This window comes from Malus domestica, chromosome 15, assembly GCF_042453785.1.
Source record: "Malus domestica chromosome 15, GDT2T_hap1".
NCBI classification, from domain to species: Eukaryota; Viridiplantae; Streptophyta; class Magnoliopsida; order Rosales; family Rosaceae; genus Malus; species Malus domestica.
In genome coordinates, this window is record NC_091675.1 from 37,723,212 (window position 1) to 37,745,196 (window position 21,985).

At 38.4% G+C, this 21,985-nt stretch overlaps 2 protein-coding genes across 2 annotated transcripts; both read right to left on the reverse strand.

Moving 5' to 3' along the window:
• Window positions 1-9,950: 9,950 nt before the first annotated feature.
• On the reverse strand, window positions 9,951-11,114 carry LOC139191900 (uncharacterized). The gene is made up of 2 exons (XM_070812931.1): window positions 10,877-11,114; window positions 9,951-10,666 (listed from the first exon to the last, which is right to left on the reverse strand). The coding sequence occupies exons 1-2, from the start codon at window positions 11,112-11,114 to the stop codon at window positions 9,951-9,953; spliced, it is 954 nt and encodes a 317-aa protein (XP_070669032.1).
• A 253-nt stretch (window positions 11,115-11,367) lies between these two features.
• LOC139191902 (uncharacterized) lies at window positions 11,368-12,741 on the reverse strand. The gene is made up of 2 exons (XM_070812932.1): window positions 12,256-12,741; window positions 11,368-12,165 (listed from the first exon to the last, which is right to left on the reverse strand). Exons 1-2 carry the CDS (start codon window positions 12,739-12,741, stop codon window positions 11,368-11,370), a joined length of 1,284 nt encoding a protein of 427 aa, XP_070669033.1.
• Window positions 12,742-21,985: the final 9,244 nt, after the last annotated feature.

The following is a 21,985-nucleotide window of genomic DNA, read 5'->3' on the forward strand; positions in this document are numbered from 1 at the left end:
AACCTATTTTCCATCCAAATCCATGGATCTAAGAAGCAAGGAATGAAGGCCCTATCTCTTTGGGTGATTAGCCTTTGCTTATGCAAAGAGGAATCTACAAAGGTAATAATTTCAACTCACTTTGTTTTGAGTTGATTATTGGTTCACCAATCTACTAGGCTTTGAATTTCATGGTAATGTTTTGTTTTTGAGTGCATGCAAGCATGATTCCGCCTTTAATTGTTAATTGCATGCTATATGATGTTGCTCAAATGAACATGTTTTTCAAAATAAATCCTTCAAGTGGTATCAGAGCCTAGGTCTAGTAGTTGGTGAATCCTTTTGGGTTTTGTAGTTCATAAGTTTATGATTTAAAAGTTGTAATTGTTACAAGCTTTATTCTTGCTTCTTTGAATGTAAATTTTGTTTGAAAATTTGCCATCTCAAATGTTGTAGATGTAGTTCATATGAGGATGAATATTGGAGCTAAAATTTGGTGCCATGATTTTAGGGATTTTCGGCCAAATCCAAAGGGTGATTTTTTGGGTTCATGTTTGTCTTGTTAAAATGGTTTTAAGGTGACTTTTGGAACCCCTAAGTACCCTAGGATGTTAGCCTCATTTTGAATGATAAAAATTTGAGTTTTATTGCATGAAAACATTCATGGAGCTCTTATGGGTTTTCATGGATGTTCTTCATATGTTCTTGATGTTCTTGCCAAGAACACAAAGGTTTGTGTTTTGATTCAAAGTTTTGATTTATTTCATAAAGTTTATGATATATGTTTTTCAAATGATTTATCATGTATTTAAAGTGTTAAATATTTGTATAAATGATGATGGAAACATCAATCATCAAAACATATATTAATTTTATGAAAGTATTTAAAGTGTTAAATATTTGTATAAATGATGATGGAAACATCAATCATCAAAACATATATTATTTTTATGAAAGATGAAAGCACTACTTGATTGTTTTTGACAAAACTAATAAATCAAAACATCCACCACTCCTTTTTATCCTTAAAAACCGGCCACCCTAATAAAATAGGGTAATTTTGGGGCTTTTATGCAATTACATAAAGTTTTGATACTTTTGTGTTTTTGTACTTTGACCCGAAAGTTTACGTTTTGACGTTAAGGCCTAAAAACGCTAAAGGACAAATTGTTTTGCTCCTTTAATGAAGTTTTTGAATTTATTTAAATTTTGGGTTCTAGTTGTATTTACATGAAGTAGTGACTTTTGTGTTTTTACAAAGTGACCCCAAAAGTTTGTGTTTTCGCAATATGGCCCAAAAAGTTGTGGTTATTGCATGATGGCCCAAGTAGGATGAGAACAAAATTGTTTTGTCTCTTTAAATGAGAATTGGATTTTCATTTTGTTTAGCTCCACTTAAATCAATTTTATGGATACAAAAACCAAATGAAAATGTTGCATTCAATTAATTAGTTAAAGCGTTAATTAATTAAAGGATGATTATGAACCTAAGCCTAATATAATTGAGCTATGTGAAAGGCGTTTCAAATTTGTTTGAACCATGGGAATGTGTAGATTAGATTTTGGTTGTAATTTGATTTGATCAAATGTTGTAAAAGGGCATAAGTCCTTCTTTACTTTAAGGTAATTTGTTTTATGCAAATGTTGTAATGAGCATAAGCTCATCCTTTACTTTGAAGTATTTCTTTCTTGCTTTATATGATATGCATGAAAATGAAGTAATTGGGTCCAACGCCCCTAAGACAACACGCCTTAATGTGATTAAACGCGTAACTAAAATCAATCTCCATCCCTAGACCGAGATTCAACACAAGGCTCGTGTTGAATCTAAACAAAGGTTCATAGTCATCCTAAGGCCCTAAGGCAACTATATAGTCCATCAAATGAATGCAAACCTTATGTTAGTAGTAACATATACTCTTGCTTTAAAAACCGTTTTAAAAGCATAGTGGGAGTATTATGTACAACTAAAACAATCATATGGACCAATAGTTGTAATAGGACCAAAATTGTTTTAATAGAGATTAAAATGTATATTGATATGTGATGAGACCTAAAACCCTCAACCAAACCAATATTAAGTTGAAAGCATGAGAGTGCTTAGAACATTCTTTCGTGGCCTTCCACCATGGTAGTTCCAATCGTTTATGACTTGTACACCGGCTTCACCCTATCATGGGGAAGTACAAAGTGCATGCTTATACTCAGGAGGAGTCTATATACATATGATGAGGTGAGTGTAGGCAACGAGGATGGCCAATATCGTATCATCGTGAGGCTATTCTTGAAACCCTTCATGAACTAAGCTTGGTGGGAATGACTTAACTAAGTGCAATGGAACCAATATCATATCATTGTGAGGTGACATTCTCTAGAGGCCAAATAAGATGGGTACTTGCATGAGTTGCAAATGAGTAAGCGTACTCTCTCATTATTATTGTTGCTAGCCATATATCGTATCATCGTGAGGTGGGCTTGGTAATAGTGAGCCTCCCATAACCTACTAGGAGTTTCATCCAAAACTCTCGAATTCCTATGAGGGATATGGAATTTGCCAAAAATAGTGGGTGGTGCTATTTGATTTAAAGACCCAAATCAAATGGCTTAAAATCAATCAATTTATATTCGTTATGTATTTGATTACCAATATATTTGCAAACGCTATCCAACACTTGACAAATAAAAGCCGAACGTTTAGTTTACGGACTTGGTACTACAAAACCATAGATTGTCTTTAATGGCTTGTAAAAGTACCAAAGTAGTCTCATCCTCACAATCTTCCTATTGATAATGTATCATTAGAAGAATATGTTAGAAAAGGTCTATCATAGAGAGGACAACACTTTTAATGTCATAATTCTTCAATTACAAATTGTTGTATGAAGAAATAAGAGTTGCTTTGAACAACCCTTAGTCAATACAAACACTTAGTGCTTATTTCTTTGTTAATTGAACAAAGAACTTGAGAAGTAAGCACAAGGGCATGGACACTTTATGTGCCATGATTCTTCACTTACAAATTGTTGTATGAAGAAATGAGAGTTGCCTTGTACAACTCTTGAAAGTTTGTAATTATGTTTAGAACATAATGGTTGGTTGACAAAAATAGTCCATTACCATGGACTTATGATGATTTTGAATCATTGAGTGTTGAAGTGTTAAACCGCTTAACGAGACGGAAACTAGGCAAGGACTTCACCTTTGTTTCCCTATCCTAATGGTTCACTAAGTTTATGGTAAACTATGTAGTGAACAATAACCACATACTCTCCAAATTGTTTGATGTGTATAACACAATTGAAAAAGGTTTCAAGAGAGATAGTGGGAGTTTAGGGACCATGACTAATGTAGTCAAAGGTGAAAGTCAAATAAAGAAGATAAATAACTCCAAGGGAACAAACTTTCTTTATGAAAGGATGGACATTGGAAGGGGTATTTGCAAGAAATGTCTTGCAAGTGTCAAGAACACACCTTTCGAAGGTGTTGTAAATTGTTCTTGAATAGTTCAAAACAGTTGGTTCTTCTACTTGAATGTATGATTCCGTATTAGTAACTATGTTTTACAAATCGTTGTAAAAGTGTGACTAATAAGAAGTAGAAGATATATGAGAGAAGAAAATGTGCTTCACATACGGAACGTGAATAAGATATAGATCTCTGCGAAAGCAGATAGTACTTACTTCCTCATATGAACTACCAAAGAAATTGGATTATAGTAATCTAATTGATTGTCTCTATAGTAGAGATGATATGGTAGTGTTAACTGTTTAGAATATAATGATGCTTAAAACCCAAAAGGTTGCAAGGTAGTGACTAATCCCAACTAAATTGTGATACCTCTAAAACATAAGTTACGAGTTGGTGAAACAAGGATGCTTTGGATCGTTAGATCCGGATCCAATACCTTCTTGTTAAAATTGTATAGAGGCGAAATGTTCGAATCTTTGTTCTTTTGGAAAGAAGAAAGAATCACAAAAGTTGTTGAGGTTAATTCACTTAGATGTTAGTGGCACTTGTCCTCAACATAATACTACTCATGTTATATGACATTCACCGAAGATCACTCTCGGTTGGACTATAGTTTATTTTGAATAAACACAAGTCCGAATACTTTGCAAAAAGTTTCAAAGAATTCAAGAAATGTAAATAGATGAGTAAGATATCTAAAGTATTTACCTCTTTAGATTTGATCCAAGGAAAGGTAACACTTTAGATGAGTTTCCTTGAATGATATCAAGGAAAATAGCATCATAAGATAATGTATTTCTCCATTAGGAGAAGAACGAACTAAAATAAGATTTAGTTCGTTAGATGTTATCTATTACCCATATATAGGATATATACTTCTAAAACAATATGATTGTCAATTAGAAGATCTTCCAAAATTTTCATAACTCCATAAGATGTAGTTGGAAAGAAAGACAAATCTTAAGCATGTTAAGATTTGAGGTTGTGTGCTAATAAGCAATATTTGTTTGATAACAATCTTGTAGGATATCCTTAAATTAACTTTTGGATATCGCTTCTATAAACCAACTAACAAATGTTGTTTTGTTGGGTAGTTCATTGTAATTCTACAATGTGATTTGCCTAAAAGCAAATGAACGAGAGATAGAACTCGAAGAATGGGTTCTTTGAGAGACAAGAAAGTAATCAACAAATATAACAACCTAGTTCCTATACCTCAAGCTCCAAGGTAGTCGATAAGGATTTATAAACCGTCTCAGTTGAATGGTTTTGAACTTTATGACTATGTCATAGAGTTGCACCTCTTAATTCGAAAGAAGTAAGAATGAAAATCCTTATGACTACACTGAGTGCATATACGATATATACTCAAGGAAATGGTAAAGTACCATTTGACTCGAAATAATGAAACCTTCATAGCTAATTGGTAGCTTAAGGTGACTACAATCAAAGAGAATGGTTGACTTTGAAGAAACCATCTTTGAGATAGTCTTAGTTTCAATTAATTCGAAGATTGCTAGCTACAACTAAATGGTGATTCAATGTTTGGACATAATATGGGTTTCCGAAACCATTATTAAGATAGTCTTGATAATATATGTCTAAAACTAAAAATCACAAGACATGTAAGTTGTAGAGATCCATCCATCATGAATCTTAGCAAGCTAGTGGGAGCTATATGCGTCTTATGAGAGAAAGATCAAATCGTTTGATTTCTCATAAAGATGTAAATGAATCTTTTGTTTACTAGGTTTACAAAAGATTAGTGGGAGTTAATCATGTTCCTAAAAATTTAAATATATATGATATATTTATTTTGGAAATGAAAATAATACTTCTTCGTTAAAGTTATGACTTTAATACATTATATGAAGATAGAATGTATATGGGAGATATAGTCTATGTACATGGGATGGAAATCTATAATGATATATTTCATGATATAATTGGATTATATCAATCCCTAATAATAGACAATGGATGCTAGGAAGTTTCTCATATGATGATAAAACTTCAATAAGAAGGACGATTCTAGTGAGACTAGCAAGTTGCCCTTCTCAAAGGGAACGTACCCTTTGACTCCCAAAGAAATAATGCGTAAATTGAATCCTTTATGCATACGCAGAAAGGTGATTTATGTATTTCATATTGTATGAAAAACATTGATATGAGTTGTACCTAGAACGGTACAAGATGATATCAATGCAAGCCCAGGATCAGAACCATGGCAACTGTCAAGTGAGTCCTTAAGTATTTAAGAAATACTAAAGGATAAATTCCTCAAAGATCGAGGAAGAATCAAAGTAACATAATGGAAGCGTAAATGTATTAGATTATGAATCTAATCCATCATTGGATGTTTATTCATTATGAATGAAGAGATAAACAGATATCTCTTTATTATGACTAAAGAGATATTTGGATGGAAACATTAAAGTAATGACTTTAGTGTGTTCCATTATGAATGCAAGATATATTGCCATATAGAAGTTTACAACAATGTTGTTTGGATGGGAAAGTTCATTTATGAACTCTTTATTCGATTCCAACCAGAAAGTGTATGACACTAATGGGGCGATAGCTCAAGCCTGGGAATCAAGGTCTCATCAAGATCCGAACACAAATGAGAGACTGAACCACATGATTGAGAATCATATATAATGGTGACGTCGTTATTCTCAAGGTTGCTTCTATGGATAACACATATAGATATCCACTGTCTAGGCCTACTATTCAGCCATTTATGAAATGACTACAGAAGAGGTATCATCAAGATGACCTAGCTGATTGGCTCTAGTGCAAGTGGGAGATTGTTGGAAATGTGCCCTAAAGCCAATCATGTGATGATACTTTACGGACATTTCACATGTTAAACTAATCTAGTTTTACATATAAAGGGCATACATTATTATTTGAGTCGTCTCATATAAATGTTATATGCTTAAACGATAAAGTCCAAGGAATATGTGATTGGGAGAATGTAATCTAATGAAGTTAGATTCATGAGACCATTCTTTCGTAGACACATCCTAAATGTTCCTGATCATAGGATTGCCAATTGGGCGTTGACAGTCCGTTAAGATCAGTACGTACTATGTCTTCTCTCAGGGAGAGTGATTAGTCTCGAGTCATTGGTGTGTGTGACATCAAGACAAGTACGTAGGTGCTCAATAAGAGAATGAGTTCACTGAACGTGATCAACGAAGAGTTCTTATATTCCATGTCACATGAGAACTCATGGTTGGGATAATGCAAAGTAGTCCTTTGACCTGAGGCATCACAGTTGTCTTGTGGTTAAGTCCTTAATCTTTGATTATGTCTAATTCACCCCTTCGGGGTGTCACGGCATCGTTGGGGTTAAGCCACTTAGCTATGGAAACAAGTGAATGCGCAACAAAAGATCTCTAACCTTCAAACAGTTGAGGGAGAATACTCTATGATATGATTTGGAATCTCTGGCCAGAGTATGAATGAGATTGGGGAATGCGTTCCAAATCACATTCAAGGAAATCATATAAGCAAACGATTCACATTGGATAGTAGACATGAGTAAATAAACTATCATACCAAACAATGTGGTCAAGAGTATTAGATTAGAGAAGGACCGTATTGCATTTGTAATCCCGAACTGAATAGGTTCTCCACCTCTTCTGATTAGCTTGGGTAACCATGATATGCTGCTAGGTGTCACTCATGGTTTGTGGAAGCCCTAAACGTGTGTAATCACTAAAGGGAGAATTGAAAATAGTTTCAATTCACAATCGATGTAAAATGGTTTTAATCGCCCACTACCTCGCTAAAAGGAACCTAATGGATCGCACACCGTAAAAGGTAGAGATTGGAGATTAAACGGAAATGAGTAAGAATGATTAAATGGTTTAATCATTTAATTAATGCAAGGATTAATTAATATGTTAATTAATCAAACGAATAAGTTCGTTAAAGACTTCGGGATAGTTTTGGACCTTAAGGCCCAATGGGCTTCGAACGTCAAGCCCATTAACTTAAGTTGTATGACAATTTAATGAATAAAGATTCATTAAAGCCCAAAAGCCCAAACATCCCTAAATGGCCGGCCATATTAGATGAATTAGGGCTTTGGTTGTTTAGGTTACTTAAAGAAGTGACTATATAAATGACTTTATAGCCAAAATTCATTAAGGAAAAATTAAGGGTTTATTTTGGGGGAAAATTGGTGAGAATTGTCTCTCCATTTTCTCTCTAAAGAGGCCAACACCTTGGAGGGTACATCTAGCAATCCTACTACTCCAAGGTCACTCATTTCTTCTACAATCAAACCTTGGTGAAGAGACTTAGAGGTTCCCTATTTTGGGAACTTGGAGAAACCTATTTTCCATCCAAATCCATGGATCTAAGAAGCAAGGATTGAAGGCCCTATCTCTTTGGGTGGTTAGCCTTTGCTTATGCAAAGAGGAATCTACAAAGGTAATAATTTCAACTCACTTTGTTTTGAGTTGATTATTGGTTCACCAATCTACTAGGCTTTGAATTTCATGGTAATGTTTTGTTTTTGAGTGCATGCAAGCATGATTCCGCCTTTAATTGTTAATTGCATGCTATATGATGTTGCTCAAATGAACATGTTTTTCAAAATAAATCCTTCATTGAGTGCAAGTGGGAGATTGTTGGAAGTATGCCCACAAAGCCACTCATTTGATGTAATAGCTTTTGGAATACTTAATGTATTAAACTTTTATATGTTTAATGAAGGGCAAAGCTTATTGTTAATCACTATTTATTGTATCTTGTGTCCAAGCAATAAGGGAATCCAAGGAATGTATTTGATCTAAGAGATAAGTGATTTAAGTAAGTTAGATTAACGAGACCTTTCTCTTATGTTCATTCCTAAAACGTTCCTAGCCATAGGATTGCCAATTGGGCATTGACAATCCGCTAAGGTTAGTATGTGTTATGTTGACTCAAGCGCGAGTATGACAAGTCTCAAGTCATTTAGTGTTGGACACTAAGACAAACACATAGGTGCTCGAAAGAGTAATCGAGTACACTGAACAACGATCAAAAGAGAGTTCAAACATACATGTCATGTAAGAACTCGATAGTTGCAATATGCAAAGTAGTCCTTTGACCTGAGGCATCATAGATGTCTAATGGTTAGGTCCTTGATCTTTGATCATGTTAAATGGCATTCCATTGGAGTGTCCACGGCATTGTTGGGATCAAGCTATCTAGTCATGTAGGCATATGAATGCACAACAAGGGATCTCTAACCTTCTATGGTGGAAGGAGAATACTCTAAGATATGATTCGGGAGTCTTTGGCCAAAGCATATGAATATGACTACGGAAATTTGTTCCAAATCATATTTAATCGAATCATATAGAGAAGTATCACATTGGATAGTAGACATGAAACAAACTATCACTCAAACAATGTGATTAAGAGTATTGTATTAGAGAAGGACCGTATTGCATTGTAGTTGTAACTGGATAGGTTCTCCAACCACTTCTACTTAGCTTGGGTAACCATGATATGCTGCTAGGTGTCACTCATGGTTTGTGGAAGCCTTGAAGATTAGCCAACACTAATCAAAGGGAGAATTGAAATGTTGTTTCTATTCACAATCGATCGTTAAGAGTAACAATCGCCCATTGCCTCGCTAATTGGAACCTAATGGATCGTACACCGAGTAAGGGTGAAAGTGAAGAAATATAAATGAGATGGATAAGCAATTAAATGGTTTAATTGAGAATGGTCAAGATTAATTAATTAGTTAATTAATTTTACGAAAGGTTCGTATTGGGCTTTTAAGTTGGTTTTGGGCTTCGGGGCTCAAAAGCGTTTTGGTCCACAAGGCCCATTATGTTTAAGTTGTATGACAACTAAAACAAAATAGGCAATTAGCCCAATAACAAAGGTAAGGCCGGCCATAAGGGTGAGGGTAGCAAACTTGGATTAATTACAAGTTTGCCACTCACTTGAAATGAAGTATAAAATCAACTTTATAGCTTTATTTCTCTTTAGGGTTTTTCTTGGTGAAATGAGGTGAAACACTTTCTCTCATTTTCTCTAAAGAGGCCGGCCACTTAGAGGGGATTTAGCTAGCAATCTTTTCTTCTCTAAGTCATCCATTTCATCTTCACACTTCATCCTTGGTGTGGAGACTTAGAGACATCAAGAATTTGATGTTTTGGAGAACTAATCCTCAAATCCTCAAAGAAGCAAAGGAGCACTAAAAGGAGGAAAATTACAAGGAAGATCCAAGGAACAAGGAGGTGACTTGAAGGCCCTCCACTTGGGTGAATCCCTTGTGTAAACAAGGATAAGCTTCAAGGGTAAAGAAACTCTAAATCTTTCCTTCTCTTTAATGTTGTTAAAGAGTTTATTGGTTCACCATTTACTAGGCTTTGAAAGTCATGGGTTTTATGAATTGTTTTTTAATGCATGCCTACTTTAATGTGTTAATAGTTTGCATGTGTATTCAAATGTTCTTACATGTTCTTAGCGAGGACAAAATTTTTCCTTCACTTTATGTCAGCAAGTGTCCACCCCAGAGCATCTTGATACTTGCAAAGAACTCTTAGTAATTTGTCTTCCTCCATGTCATTAAGATCAGCAGCAATAATAACAGGCAAGGTTTCGTTCACCCCGAGATGAGCATACTTGAGGTGGCTCGGCAGTAGCTTGAGCTCTAACTTCGGAGCTTGCTCACTTGAAGGAAGAAGGGGCTGCTTAGGCACTCCAAGGCTTTCATAAACATGTCGCCACTTTGGATTATGAATTGGTGCACTATCCAATGCAACAATGATGTCCACCACATTTTCTTCCATAGATAAAGTAGCATCATGGTTGGTGAGGCAAGTTAACAGCTCATCGTTAGATGATCGTGAGGCAAAGTTTGCATGCACAATCCCATCCAAAACATCAACACGAAAACTCTCTTCAAGTTCGAGAGGATGCTTGATAGCTTCAAAAAGTTTGAATACAATTGACTCTCCTTGCACTCTTAAGGTTAAAGTACCTGCTTCCACATCAATAAGTGTTCGGGCGATGGCCATGAATGGTCGGCCTAAAATGAGAGGCACTTCCTTGTCTTCCTCCATGTCAAGTACAATGAAATCAGCAGGGGGATATAATTTATCCACTTTAATAATCACATCTTCCAGAATACCCAAAGGATAGGTCACGGACCTATCTACCAATTGAAGACTCACAAATGTGGGCTTGAGTTCTCCTTCACCTAATTTTTGAAAAACAGAATAAGGCATAAGGTTTACACTTGCTCCTAAATCAATCAATACTTTATGAAAATCAAGACTACCAATAGTACAAGAGATAGTGAAACTCCCCGGATCTTTCTTCTTGGGTGGTAGCTTATGTAAGAGGACAGCACTGCATTACTCAATTAAAATAACCTTATCGTATTCCAAGAACTTTTTCTTTTTAGAACATAGTTCCTTTAGAAATTTGGCATATGATGGGATCTGTTTAATAACATCTAATAGAGGCAAATTAATTTGAACCTTAGCCAACGTCTTCATGAATTCAATGCATTGTTGATCCTTGGAACGCTGTTGCTGTCGTTGTGGAAATGGCAAAGGTGGCTTGTATGGTGGCTTGTCAGAAGGTGCAAATAAACTACCAAGGCCTTTTTCCTTGTTTGCATCAAAGTTGGGTCGAGATTGCATTTTGTCACTTGCACTAGGATCTGGAATACCTGCTGCAGAAATAGCCTTTGACTGAGACTTTGCAGCTAACGGTGCACTTTCAATAAGCTCTTATTCTTCCACTTTCGGCTTCATGGTGCACCACTTCTCTGTTGTCATAGCTCTTGCCACTTCTCAATGTCCGTATTACTTTGCAATGCTCCATCCCTCTTGGATTTTGCTCAGATTGGCTCGGGAACTTTCCTTTCTCTCTTTCATTGAACATGGTAGCAAGCTATCCAACTTGAGTCTCCAAATTCCCTACTGATGCCGTGAGATTCTGAATGCTAGTTTGTGTGGATTGGACAAAATTGTTGGTGCTATTAGAGAGAGCGGACATATGTTGAGCTAGCTGTGACATTTGATCTTCAAGAGATGGTTTCTTAGTCTCACTAGTTGATTGGTAAGACTGTTGGTATTGACGTGGCTGTTGGTTGCCACCCCAACTAAGATTGGGATGGTTCTTCCACCCAGGATTATATGTATTGGAATAAGGGTCATTTCTGGGTCTAATGAAATTATTCACCATATTCACATGCTCTTGCACAAGCTCAGGGTAGCTATCCTTGTTGGGGCATTGAGTGATGTCATGAGTTGTCTCACTACAAATGATGCAAGCTTCTTGGGCATTGGGCATGGAAGAGACCTGCATTAAAGCAGCAAACTTGGCATTAAAATTCTTCTCCATTTTAGCAATTTGAGCAGAAACATTAAGAGAACTCTGAGAAATCTCAAAAACTCCCCTCTTTTGTGTTTGTTCTTCTGTCCATTGTTGGGATTCAGAAGCCATCATATCAAATAACTCAAATGTTTCCTTTGCTGATTTTGACATTAGTGACCCTCCAGCAGATGCATTCACTTGACTCTTGGTGGTGGCATTGAGACCATCATAAAATATGTTCATTTGAAGGTTAGAATCAAACCCAGAATTAGGAAATTTTGTGTACATCTCATTATACCGTTCCCAAGCTTCATGGAAAGACTTGTTTGGCTTTTGAGCGAAAGCCAATATCTCTTTCTTGAGTGCAAGAGTCTAAGAAAAAGGAAAAAACTTATTGAGAAATTTTTCTTGCAATTCTGTCCATGTTGTAATGCTATTGGCAGGCAGAGAATGCAGCCACACCTTGGCTTTGTCCTTCAAAGAGAAAGGGAACAAGTGTAACTTGATAGCTTCAGAAGAGAAACCTCTGATTATGGTGTTGTCACATGCCTCAATAAAATCAGCCAAATGCGTGTTGGGATCACTGTTTGGCAACCCATGAAAGGATGGCAATATGTTGAGGATGTGAGGTTTAATTTCAAAGGTTGTCCCATCTTCCACATCTGGATATATAATGCACCTTGGCACTGCATTGACTCTCGCTGCCAATGAATTCCTTAAAGGTTGACCTGCTGCAGGTAAGGCTAGGGCCATGTGTGCAACTGGTGCCAAAGGTTGGAATATAGATGTGCTGCTCTCAGGATTACGGAACAAATCCTTAAGAAAAGTATCACCAATGTTGGAATCTTGTGCTAAATATTTTTCTCTAGCTAACTTCCTTGCACTTCTCTCTGGTTCAGGGTCGTAAGGAATAAGCACTTGATTCTTGGACCTTGTTACAATCACCATATACTACACCTGAACAAACAACAGAAATATTAAGCCACAATAAAAATAAAAGTAAAATAAAATAAAACTCAATAGAAACTAACTAAACAACAAAAAGGAAAAGAAAGTAAGTAAACCTAGATGAATAAAAAACACAGTTTATGCAAATTGGCAACCACTAGTTAGTTAAACAAAGACAAAAATCTCACACCACACATCCACTGCACTTAATCAAAGATCGAAACTCAATTAATTAATTGCTGTTTTTTTAATGATTAATAAAAATAAGACATAAACATAAGCATAAGAAAAATAAAAACAAAAGCTCGGGAACTGTTGGCACAGTCCCCGGCAACGGCGCCAATTTCTTGATAGCGATTTTACCACTTGTAAAACAAAGGGTTAAACCATAGAAAATTCTTGCAAGAGAACAAGTGTTGTAGTATAGAATGGCTCAAGCAAGGTCGATCTCCTCAGGGACTGGTATAAACAATTTATGAGCTTTTGTGTATTTAACTTAGTTAACTCTAAGAACTACACTAATTCAACGAAACTAAATACTATTGAATGTGACTTAAACACATATCTAAAATGGGAATTGGCTTATAGGAATAGTGATCCAACTAAACAAAACAAGTAAATATATAAACTCAAGATAATACAAATAATTTAAGAAAATTAGATTGACAAGGTGCTAAAGTTCAACCTTTCACCAACAACACTCCTACGAAGCTCTTCCAATTGCTTAAGTAATCGAAAACACATATGCTTTGAAGGTTGGGTTTTCCTTGTGTATGTTTTACTTGTGACATTCAAGTTAAAACGCATACCACTACATGCAATTTATCCATGACATTTGGATTAAATATAAACATAAATGATTCATTAATCTTGATGAAAATCCTTTTGTTAAACCATGTAATCCCTAAGAGTATGATATTTACCTTAGGAGAAATTACAATCCTCAATCACAAGAAGCATAACCAATTTTAACGTGACATTCGTTCAAAATTGCATCCAATGACTTTTCTAAACATCCTAATGGTGATCAATCATCAAGACACATAGATAGTTTAATTTAGAGATTGAAAATATCAAAGCAAGCATGTAACAACACTTAAGCAATTGAAAGAGAAATCTACGTAATCATGTTGCGGCTCATGGCCTCACTCTAGCGAAAAGAAATTAGTTACACATAATTATTTGAATACATAAGAAATTATCCATGAAGAATCAAAGAAAGAGACAACCCTTTTTTACAAGGAGGTTATCTCCTGATGCTCTCTGATCCTCCTTCCATGTGGAGTTGGGGCTCCCTTATTTTTCTGCTATGTTGCTCTCTGCAACTCTGTCCAACGCTGCAACTTTTCCTTCATTTCTTCTCTCTGCCGTGTGTTTCTGTCTTTCCCCCTCTCTGCCGTGTCCTTCTCTTCTACTCATCCATGTGTTTTCTTTCTTTTCCTTTAACAAAAGGCAGCCCTTTTCCAAGTCACTAAGGCCACAAGTGGAAGACAAGCCTCATCCCACTTCCTAGTGCTCCACTTTGCTTTCTGATTTTTTTTTCAAACACCACCCGTGGAGACAAACTCCACTTCCAATTCTTTTGTTTGTTTTTATTATTTCCTTTTCTCCTTTTTGCTTGAAATTGATCCTAAAGCAAATTTAACTGCACACTAACACAAGGTAAGGTAAAATGCAACCATTTTAACACAAAAACATCACAAAAACTTTAGAAATGGATGGTATAAATGCATGAAATATATGAGTGATCAATACTGATCTTATCTCTAATTTAAGAGTGTGGGTGAGGATTCCTAGAGTTCCTGTGCAAAACAAAGATGCTGAAATTTTAGAAGTGATTACTCAACCTGTGGGTAACTTCATCAGGGTCGATGAAACAACCCTGTCTAATCTAAATGGCTTGTTTGTTAGGGTTTTACTTGAAGTGGACTTGAGGCTGCCACTTAAAAAGATTCTCGTTGTGATGATGATGAAAAATGTCTTTTTCTACTGAGCTATGAAAAACTCTTTGAAGTTTATTTTTACTGCGGAAGGAAGAGAGCTAATAGGCATTCCTGCCCAACTGACTATGACAATGATGACTATCTTCTAGTGGATATAATTTTATGTTGTTGTTTCCACAACCTACCTTTGTTGATGAATTTGGTTCTGGTGAGGGTGAAACTCCAGTTCGGTGTGAGAATGTCCAGGAGCATAATGAAAAGGAGAAGGGCTGGAATACTGTTTTTCTAAGGAGAAGCAGAAGTGCTAGTAGGGAAAGAGGTTCAACTCACAGAAATGGCAAGAGCTTTGAGAATGTTGTCAGGGGTAATAGAACCTAGGTGTCGAGAGCTGATCTGGTGTCTAAGTGGTACCCTATGGTTAATGGGGGGTTCGGGAACTGGGGATTCTGGTGACTAGGTTGTTGTTGCTGAGAAGGTTAAAGAGAGTGGTAGCAAGGGCAAGAGTGTCAAAGAGGTCATTGATCTTGATGTTGATGGGGAGCTATTTATGGAAACTGAGGATAGAAAAATTGAGCAGGTGCAGGCTGGAGGTAATAGGAAAAGGATAAGAAGTTAGGCTTAAAGGAGGAGTAGGACCAAGCTACAATCTGGAGGATGTTAACTGATGCAGACGATGATATAGAAATGTAGAGGTTGAGGCAGGCCTGATTTTGCCTCTCAGTTTAATTTTCTTTGTTGTTTAAGTCATTAAATTTATCTTACATTGCCGGTCCCAAGCCCGGGTAAAAGATGAGGGGGAGGGCGTCAGGTAGTCGACAGCCGGCACTCCACAGTTACATCGAATCCTTATGAAAATGAATTCAGAACGAAATCGCGCTAAAGCTAGAGCGTCACCCGTAAGTGGTGCGCTGTGTGGCCCGAGCACAGTGATAAGTGAGCAAGGGTCGATGTATCTCCATAGGCACCCGGATGCAGTGTTAAATGAGCAAGGGGGCCATAGAAACTTCTTTTCGAACGACTCCACTCAAAGTTGTTTGGGAGCATATGCACCTATCAACTTTACACGGGACACACAAAAGAAGTACTTTGATTCCATTGGACGGGGGAGGGTGAAGAAGCTAGGACAGAATGGTAGAGTTCAGGAGAGTAGAACGCGTTTAGGAACGTGGAATATAGGAACCTTAACGGGAAAATCTATGGAAGTAGTGGAAGTTATGGTGAGGAGAAGGATAAATATTATGTGCCTACAAGAAACTAAGTGGGTTGGTCTTAAGGCAAAGGATCTAGAAAACTCAGGGTTTAAACTTTGGTACTCGGGCACAAATAGAACGAGAAACAGTGTTGGCATCATCGTGAACAAGACCTTGACACAAGATGTTGTAGATGTCAAGAGGGTAGGAGATAGAATCATGGCAATCAAGATTGTAATAGGACAAGAACTTATCAATGTAATTAGTGCGTACGCACCTCAAGTAGGGTTGGATATGAGTTCGAAGGAGAAATTTTGGGAAGACCTTGGAGACTTGGTGCAAGGAATTGCTCAGACGGAGAAGTTATTTATAGGAGGAGATTTAAATGGACACGTGGGCAGGGAGACAGGCAACTATGGAGGTTTTCATGGTGGCCATGGTTTTGGGGAGAGAAACGAGGATGGGGAAGCTATCTTGGATTTTGCAATGGCATATGATCTCTTCTTAGCCAACACATTCTTTAAGAAGAGAGAAGAACATGTGATCACCTACAAGAGTGGGTCGTCAAAAACACAAATAGATTTTCTTCTAATGAGGAAAGGGGATCGTATAACTTGTAAGGATTGCAAAGTTATACCAGGAGAGAGCGTGGCTAATCAACATCGCTTGTTGGTGATGGATGTACATATCAAAAGAGTGAGAAAAAAGAACAAGACTTGGAAGTGCCCAAGGACTAGATGGTGGAATCTAAAAGAAGAAAAACAAGTCATTTTCAAAGAGAAAGTAATCACCCAGTGTGTGTAGGATAGAGAGGGGGAAGCTAGCCAAATGTGGGATTCCATGGCTAGTTGTATCCGAAAAGTAGCAAAAGAGGTATTAGGAGGGTCCAAGGGCTTTGCCCCACACCAAAAGGAATCTTGGTGGTGGAATGAGGAGGTACAAACAAAGGTGAAGGCTAAGAATGAATGTTGTAAAGCCTTATACAAGGATAGGACCGATGAAAATGGTGAAAGGTATAGAAAAGCGAAGCAAGAGGCGAAGAAAGCTGTGAGAGAAGCTAAGTTAGCGGCTTATGACGATATGTATAAGCGACTAGATAGCAAAGAAGGAGAGTTGGATATCTATAAACTAGCTAGAGCAAGGGAAAAGAAGACAAGGGACCTAAACCAAGTGAGGTGCATCAAGGATGAGGATGGAAAGGTTCTTGCTACAGAGAACGCGGTTAAAGATAGATGGAGAGGTTATTTTCTTAATCTTTTCAATGAAGGACATGAAAGGAGTGCTTCTTTAGGAGAGTTGAGTAACTCAGAAGAGTGTAGAAACTACTCTTTTTATCGTCGAATCCGGAAGGAAGAAGTGGTTGCAGCTTTGAAGAAGATGAAGCATAGAAAAGCAGTAGGCCCAGACGATATACCAATCGAAGTGTGGAAGGTTTTGGGAGAGACAGGTATAACATGGCTCACTGACCTTTTCAATAGGATTTTGAAAATGAAGAAGATGCCAAATGAGTGGCGAACGAGCACTTTGGTGCCTATCTACAAGAATAAGGGCGACGTACAAAATTGCATGAACTATAGGGTATTAAGCTAATGAGTCATACAATGAAGCTATGGGAGAGAGTCATTGAGCATAGATTGAGGCAAGAGACACGGGTTTCGGACAACCAATTCGGGTTCATGCCAGGGCGCTCAACCATAGAGGCCATCTATCTCTTACGAAGATTGATGGAAAGATATAGAGATGGGAAAAAGGATTTACACATGGTCTTTATAGATTTGGAAAAAGCGTATGATAGGGTCCCAAGAGACATTCTTTGGAGGATTTTAGAGAAGAAAGGAGTACGAGTAGCATATATCCAAGCTATAAAGGATATGTATGAAGGAGCAAAGACTGCCGTAAGAACTCATGAAGGACAAACCGAAAGCTTTCCCATAACTGTAGGATTACATCAAGGCTCATCCTTAAGTCCTTACCTTTTTGCGTTGGTAATGGATGAGTTAACAGGACATATTCAAGATGATATTCCTTGGTGTATGCTTTTCGCAGACGATATAGTGTTGATAGATGAAACTCAGGAAGGGTAAATGCAAAGCTTAACCTTTGGAGAGAAGTGTTGGAATCTAAAGGTCTTCGCCTAAGCCGATCAAAGACAGAATATATGGAGTGCAAGTTCAGTGCAAATGGAGGCCAAAACGAGTTAGGGGTGAGGATCGGAGATCAAGAAATACCAAAGAGCGATCGTTTTCGTTACCTAGGATTTATCTTGCAAAAGAACAGAGAATTAGATGGAGATCTCAACCATAGAATACAAGCTGGACGGATGAAGTGGAAGAGTGCATCCGGCGTGTTGTGTGACCGCCGTATGCCACTGAAGCTCAAGGGAAAATTTTATAGGATGGCAATAAGGCCGGCGATGTTGTATGGCACAGAATGTTGGGCGGTGAAGCATCAACACGTACACAAAATGGGTGTAGCGAAGATGAGGATGCTTCGTTGGATGTGTGGGCACACAAGAAAGGATAAGATTAGGAATGAGGATATCGGGGTAAAGTAGGAGTAGCCGAAATTGAAGGAAAAATGAGAGAAAATCGGTTACGTGGTTTGGACATGTGCAAAGAAGGCCTACTGACGCTCCGATTAGAAGATGCGACTATGGGACAGAGGTTCAGGGCCGAAGGGGTAGAGGAAGACCTAGGAAAACTTTGGAAGAGACTATAAGAAAAGACTTAGAGTACTTGGATCTAACGGAGGACATGACACAGGACCTAGCACAATGGCGTTCAAAGATTCATATAGCCGATCCCACTCAGTGACTTGGATTTTCCAAGTCTCCAACCGAGAAGTTTTGGGAAATTAAGGGAATACTACCTCAACCTACATGCTCCACTCACAAAGCTTCAACATACAAGCTTCAACAAAAGAAAATTCAGAGAACTTAGCGAAGAAGGCTTTGGTGTATTTAACACAATACATTGAAATGAAGGAAAGCTATTTATTGATATCCCCGATAAGTCACAAATATGTACATATACATGAGTCAAAATAAACAAACAAGAGGGAGCCTTCACAAAGGTTGCTTAGGAGAAGTCTTAGCAGTCGGTAGAGCCCCAGAAAGAGCAGGCACTGGAGGGGGATCATTTAGAGCCTCAGTACTGGACAGAACCCTAGAAGGAGGAGGCAGCAGAGGTTGATCATTTGGAGCTTCATTACGCGGTACAGCCCCAGAAAACGAAGGCAATAAATGCCTTTGGAACAAACCCACAAATCTTTGATGATCAAGTAAAACCTGACCATCAGATTTCTTCATCTGGTCAAGCTTCCTCTTCATGTTTGTAGCATAGTCATGTACGAGCCGGTGCAACTGTTTATTCTCATGCTTGAGCCCTCTAATCTTCTGTTTGAGACTCATCACTTCAGCCGCCAATGATTCAACTTGGCGGGTTCGAGTAAATAGGCGTTGGGCCATGTTAGACACTGAACCTGCACACTGAACACTGAGAGCCAGAGAATCCTTAACAGCCAACTCATCAGACCGTTTGGAAAGTAGTCTGTTATCTTTGGGAGTGAGAAGGTTCCTGGCCACTACCACAGCGGTCATATCATTCTTCATCACGGAATCCCCAACGGTAAGAGGACCAGTAGGGGAGACGAAGGATGGACGCCATATGTTGTCTGGAGAAGGCGTGGCTGCCTCTTCAACAAGGTTCAAGTCAAAACAATGGTCGGAGGGGCCAAACATTTTCAAAGGTGTTGAAGAGAGAAGAGGTCGGACAAATCAAGATCTTAGAAGTGCAAGAATGGAGCTTCTACTGGTGGAGATTCCAGTGTGCTTTGGAACTTAATGCCAGCCTTTATAAAAATCTGCACTCGACGGAGCTTCAGAAATCGAAGAGGCGTTTGCTTTCTCAAAAGCTGGGCTGCTCAGAGACCACGAGACGTTTGCTTTCTCAAAAGTTGGGCTGCTCAAAGACCACGAAGGCCGATCTCAGAAATCGAAGAGGCGCTTGCTTTCTCAAAAGCTGGGCTGCTCAGAGACCACGAGGGCCGATCTCAGAAATCGAAGAGGCACCTACTTTTCCAGCCTTGTCAGCACCTGTCAGCTTTGCGGAAATTATGGGCATTATGTCGAAGATTTCTGGTGAAGTAGAAAGCACATGAATCTTACTGTTCAATCACCCACTTCCCACACGCAACATTAGCTCATGGGTACCACAGATAACTTTGCCAAAGTTCTCTGACAAAGTTGAGACACATGAAGCTTGCAGCTCCCACTACACCGCTCTGACCAAGAAGGGTAAAAGAATAGCAAAGAAACAGCACTAACAAAGTTTAGACACATAAATTTTAAAGGTCTAGCTACCATATTATTACCCACAAAGGTAAAGGAACAGTACCACTGCTGGATAATTGGAAAGTCCCTGTGTGTCAACCTCTATGCTTCGTGGCAAGATAGACTAGCAAACATGCCCAACCTTTTCTCACATTCGAGAAAACACTCCCAACAAGATTGCTTGCTCCAAAATCGAAGAGGCACCGCCCTCCGAATCTCGAGAGCCAGACTCCCAACATGATTACTTTCTCAAAAATCGAAGAGACACCGCTCTCCGAATCTCGAGAGCCAGACCCCTAGCAGGATTGCTTTCTCAAAAATCGAAAAGGCATCGTTTTCCGAACTCGAGAGCCAGATCTCCGACAGGATTGCTTGTTCGAAAACCGAAGAGGCACCACTTTCCCAACTTCAAGAGCCGGATCTCCTTGGATAAAGCTTGTCTGTAATCTTTACACGCAACATCAGCTTTCCAGATACCACAGACCACTTTTTCAAAGTGCTCTGACAGAGTTAAAACATGTGAAGCTGGCAGCTCCCACTACCGTGTTATGACCAAGCAGGGTAAAGGAATAGCATTACTACTTGTTGTTAGGGAGACTCCTATATATGTTGACCTCCATCCCCAACAGACAGGTAGACCTGCAAAAATGCTCAACCCTTCCTCATATCTGAGAGGGCACTCCCAAAGAAGCCTTTCGAAATATTTAGCTTTCTTTCCCCCCGATAATACCTCTGCAAACAAGCTATACTAGAGCAAGAATATCTCATATCATCAGGGTTAAAAGCAAGAGTATCCCATATCATGTTTTTTCCCTGTCTTTTTCTTTGGCCTTGTTCTTACCTGCAAGACAAGGAGAAAGAGAGCAATTAGTCAGCACTTGGAATCAAGCTTCCAGTCAGGAACTGACTGCCTGGAACCCCTTACTTGATTACTTACCTGGCATTGCTCTCGAGTACTCATCTTCAACATCTTATGCTTCCAGGGAAGATACCGCATCTGCCTGAGGAACATATAGGGCAAGTGAGAAGGATACAAGGAAGCATGTGGAGACAAGCGTAACAGCACACGTGCCGATACATCCACTACTCTGTCAAAAGCAAAAGTATCCCATATCAGCAGGGTCGAACGTACTATAGATTTGATGGACTTGTTTTGACCCTCAAATTCTTCAGTCGGCCTTATACTCTGGAGGAAACCAGAAAGCCCTCCAGCCCAGTTCAAGAATAAGCCTGTGGAAAGTTACTTCTTCAAAAGCAAAAGTATCCGATATCATCTCTTCTCATTTTTCTTCTCTTTATCCTTCATGCTGCCTGCAAGATAGGGAGAATGTGAACAATCAGCCGGAACTCGAAATCAAAGTTCTGATCAGGGACTGATTGCATGGAGCTCTGATTGCTTACCTTGTCTGTCACCTCTTTCAGCAGATCCCCTAGCTCGGCGACTTGAATGACTCCTACTACATGGTTTGTATCGCGCTTAACCAAGCCTGAAACTACAAGTAAGCTTCAAGTGAAATTGATACATTACCTTGTGCATCTCCACCAGTTAAAGATACCACCCCTGGATGGAGGAAGAGTACTTCCAGAGAAGATGCCACATCTACCTACGAGACAGATAAGGCAAGTCAAGACGATACCACACTCCGGAACTTAGAAGTTTCGTGATTACGAGATCATTCTCCCACAATATTTCCTAATGTCATTTGTACTAAATCATTCACTAGTACTCACTAAAAGAGAGCTTGAACCTATGTACTTGTGTAAACCCTTCACAATTAATG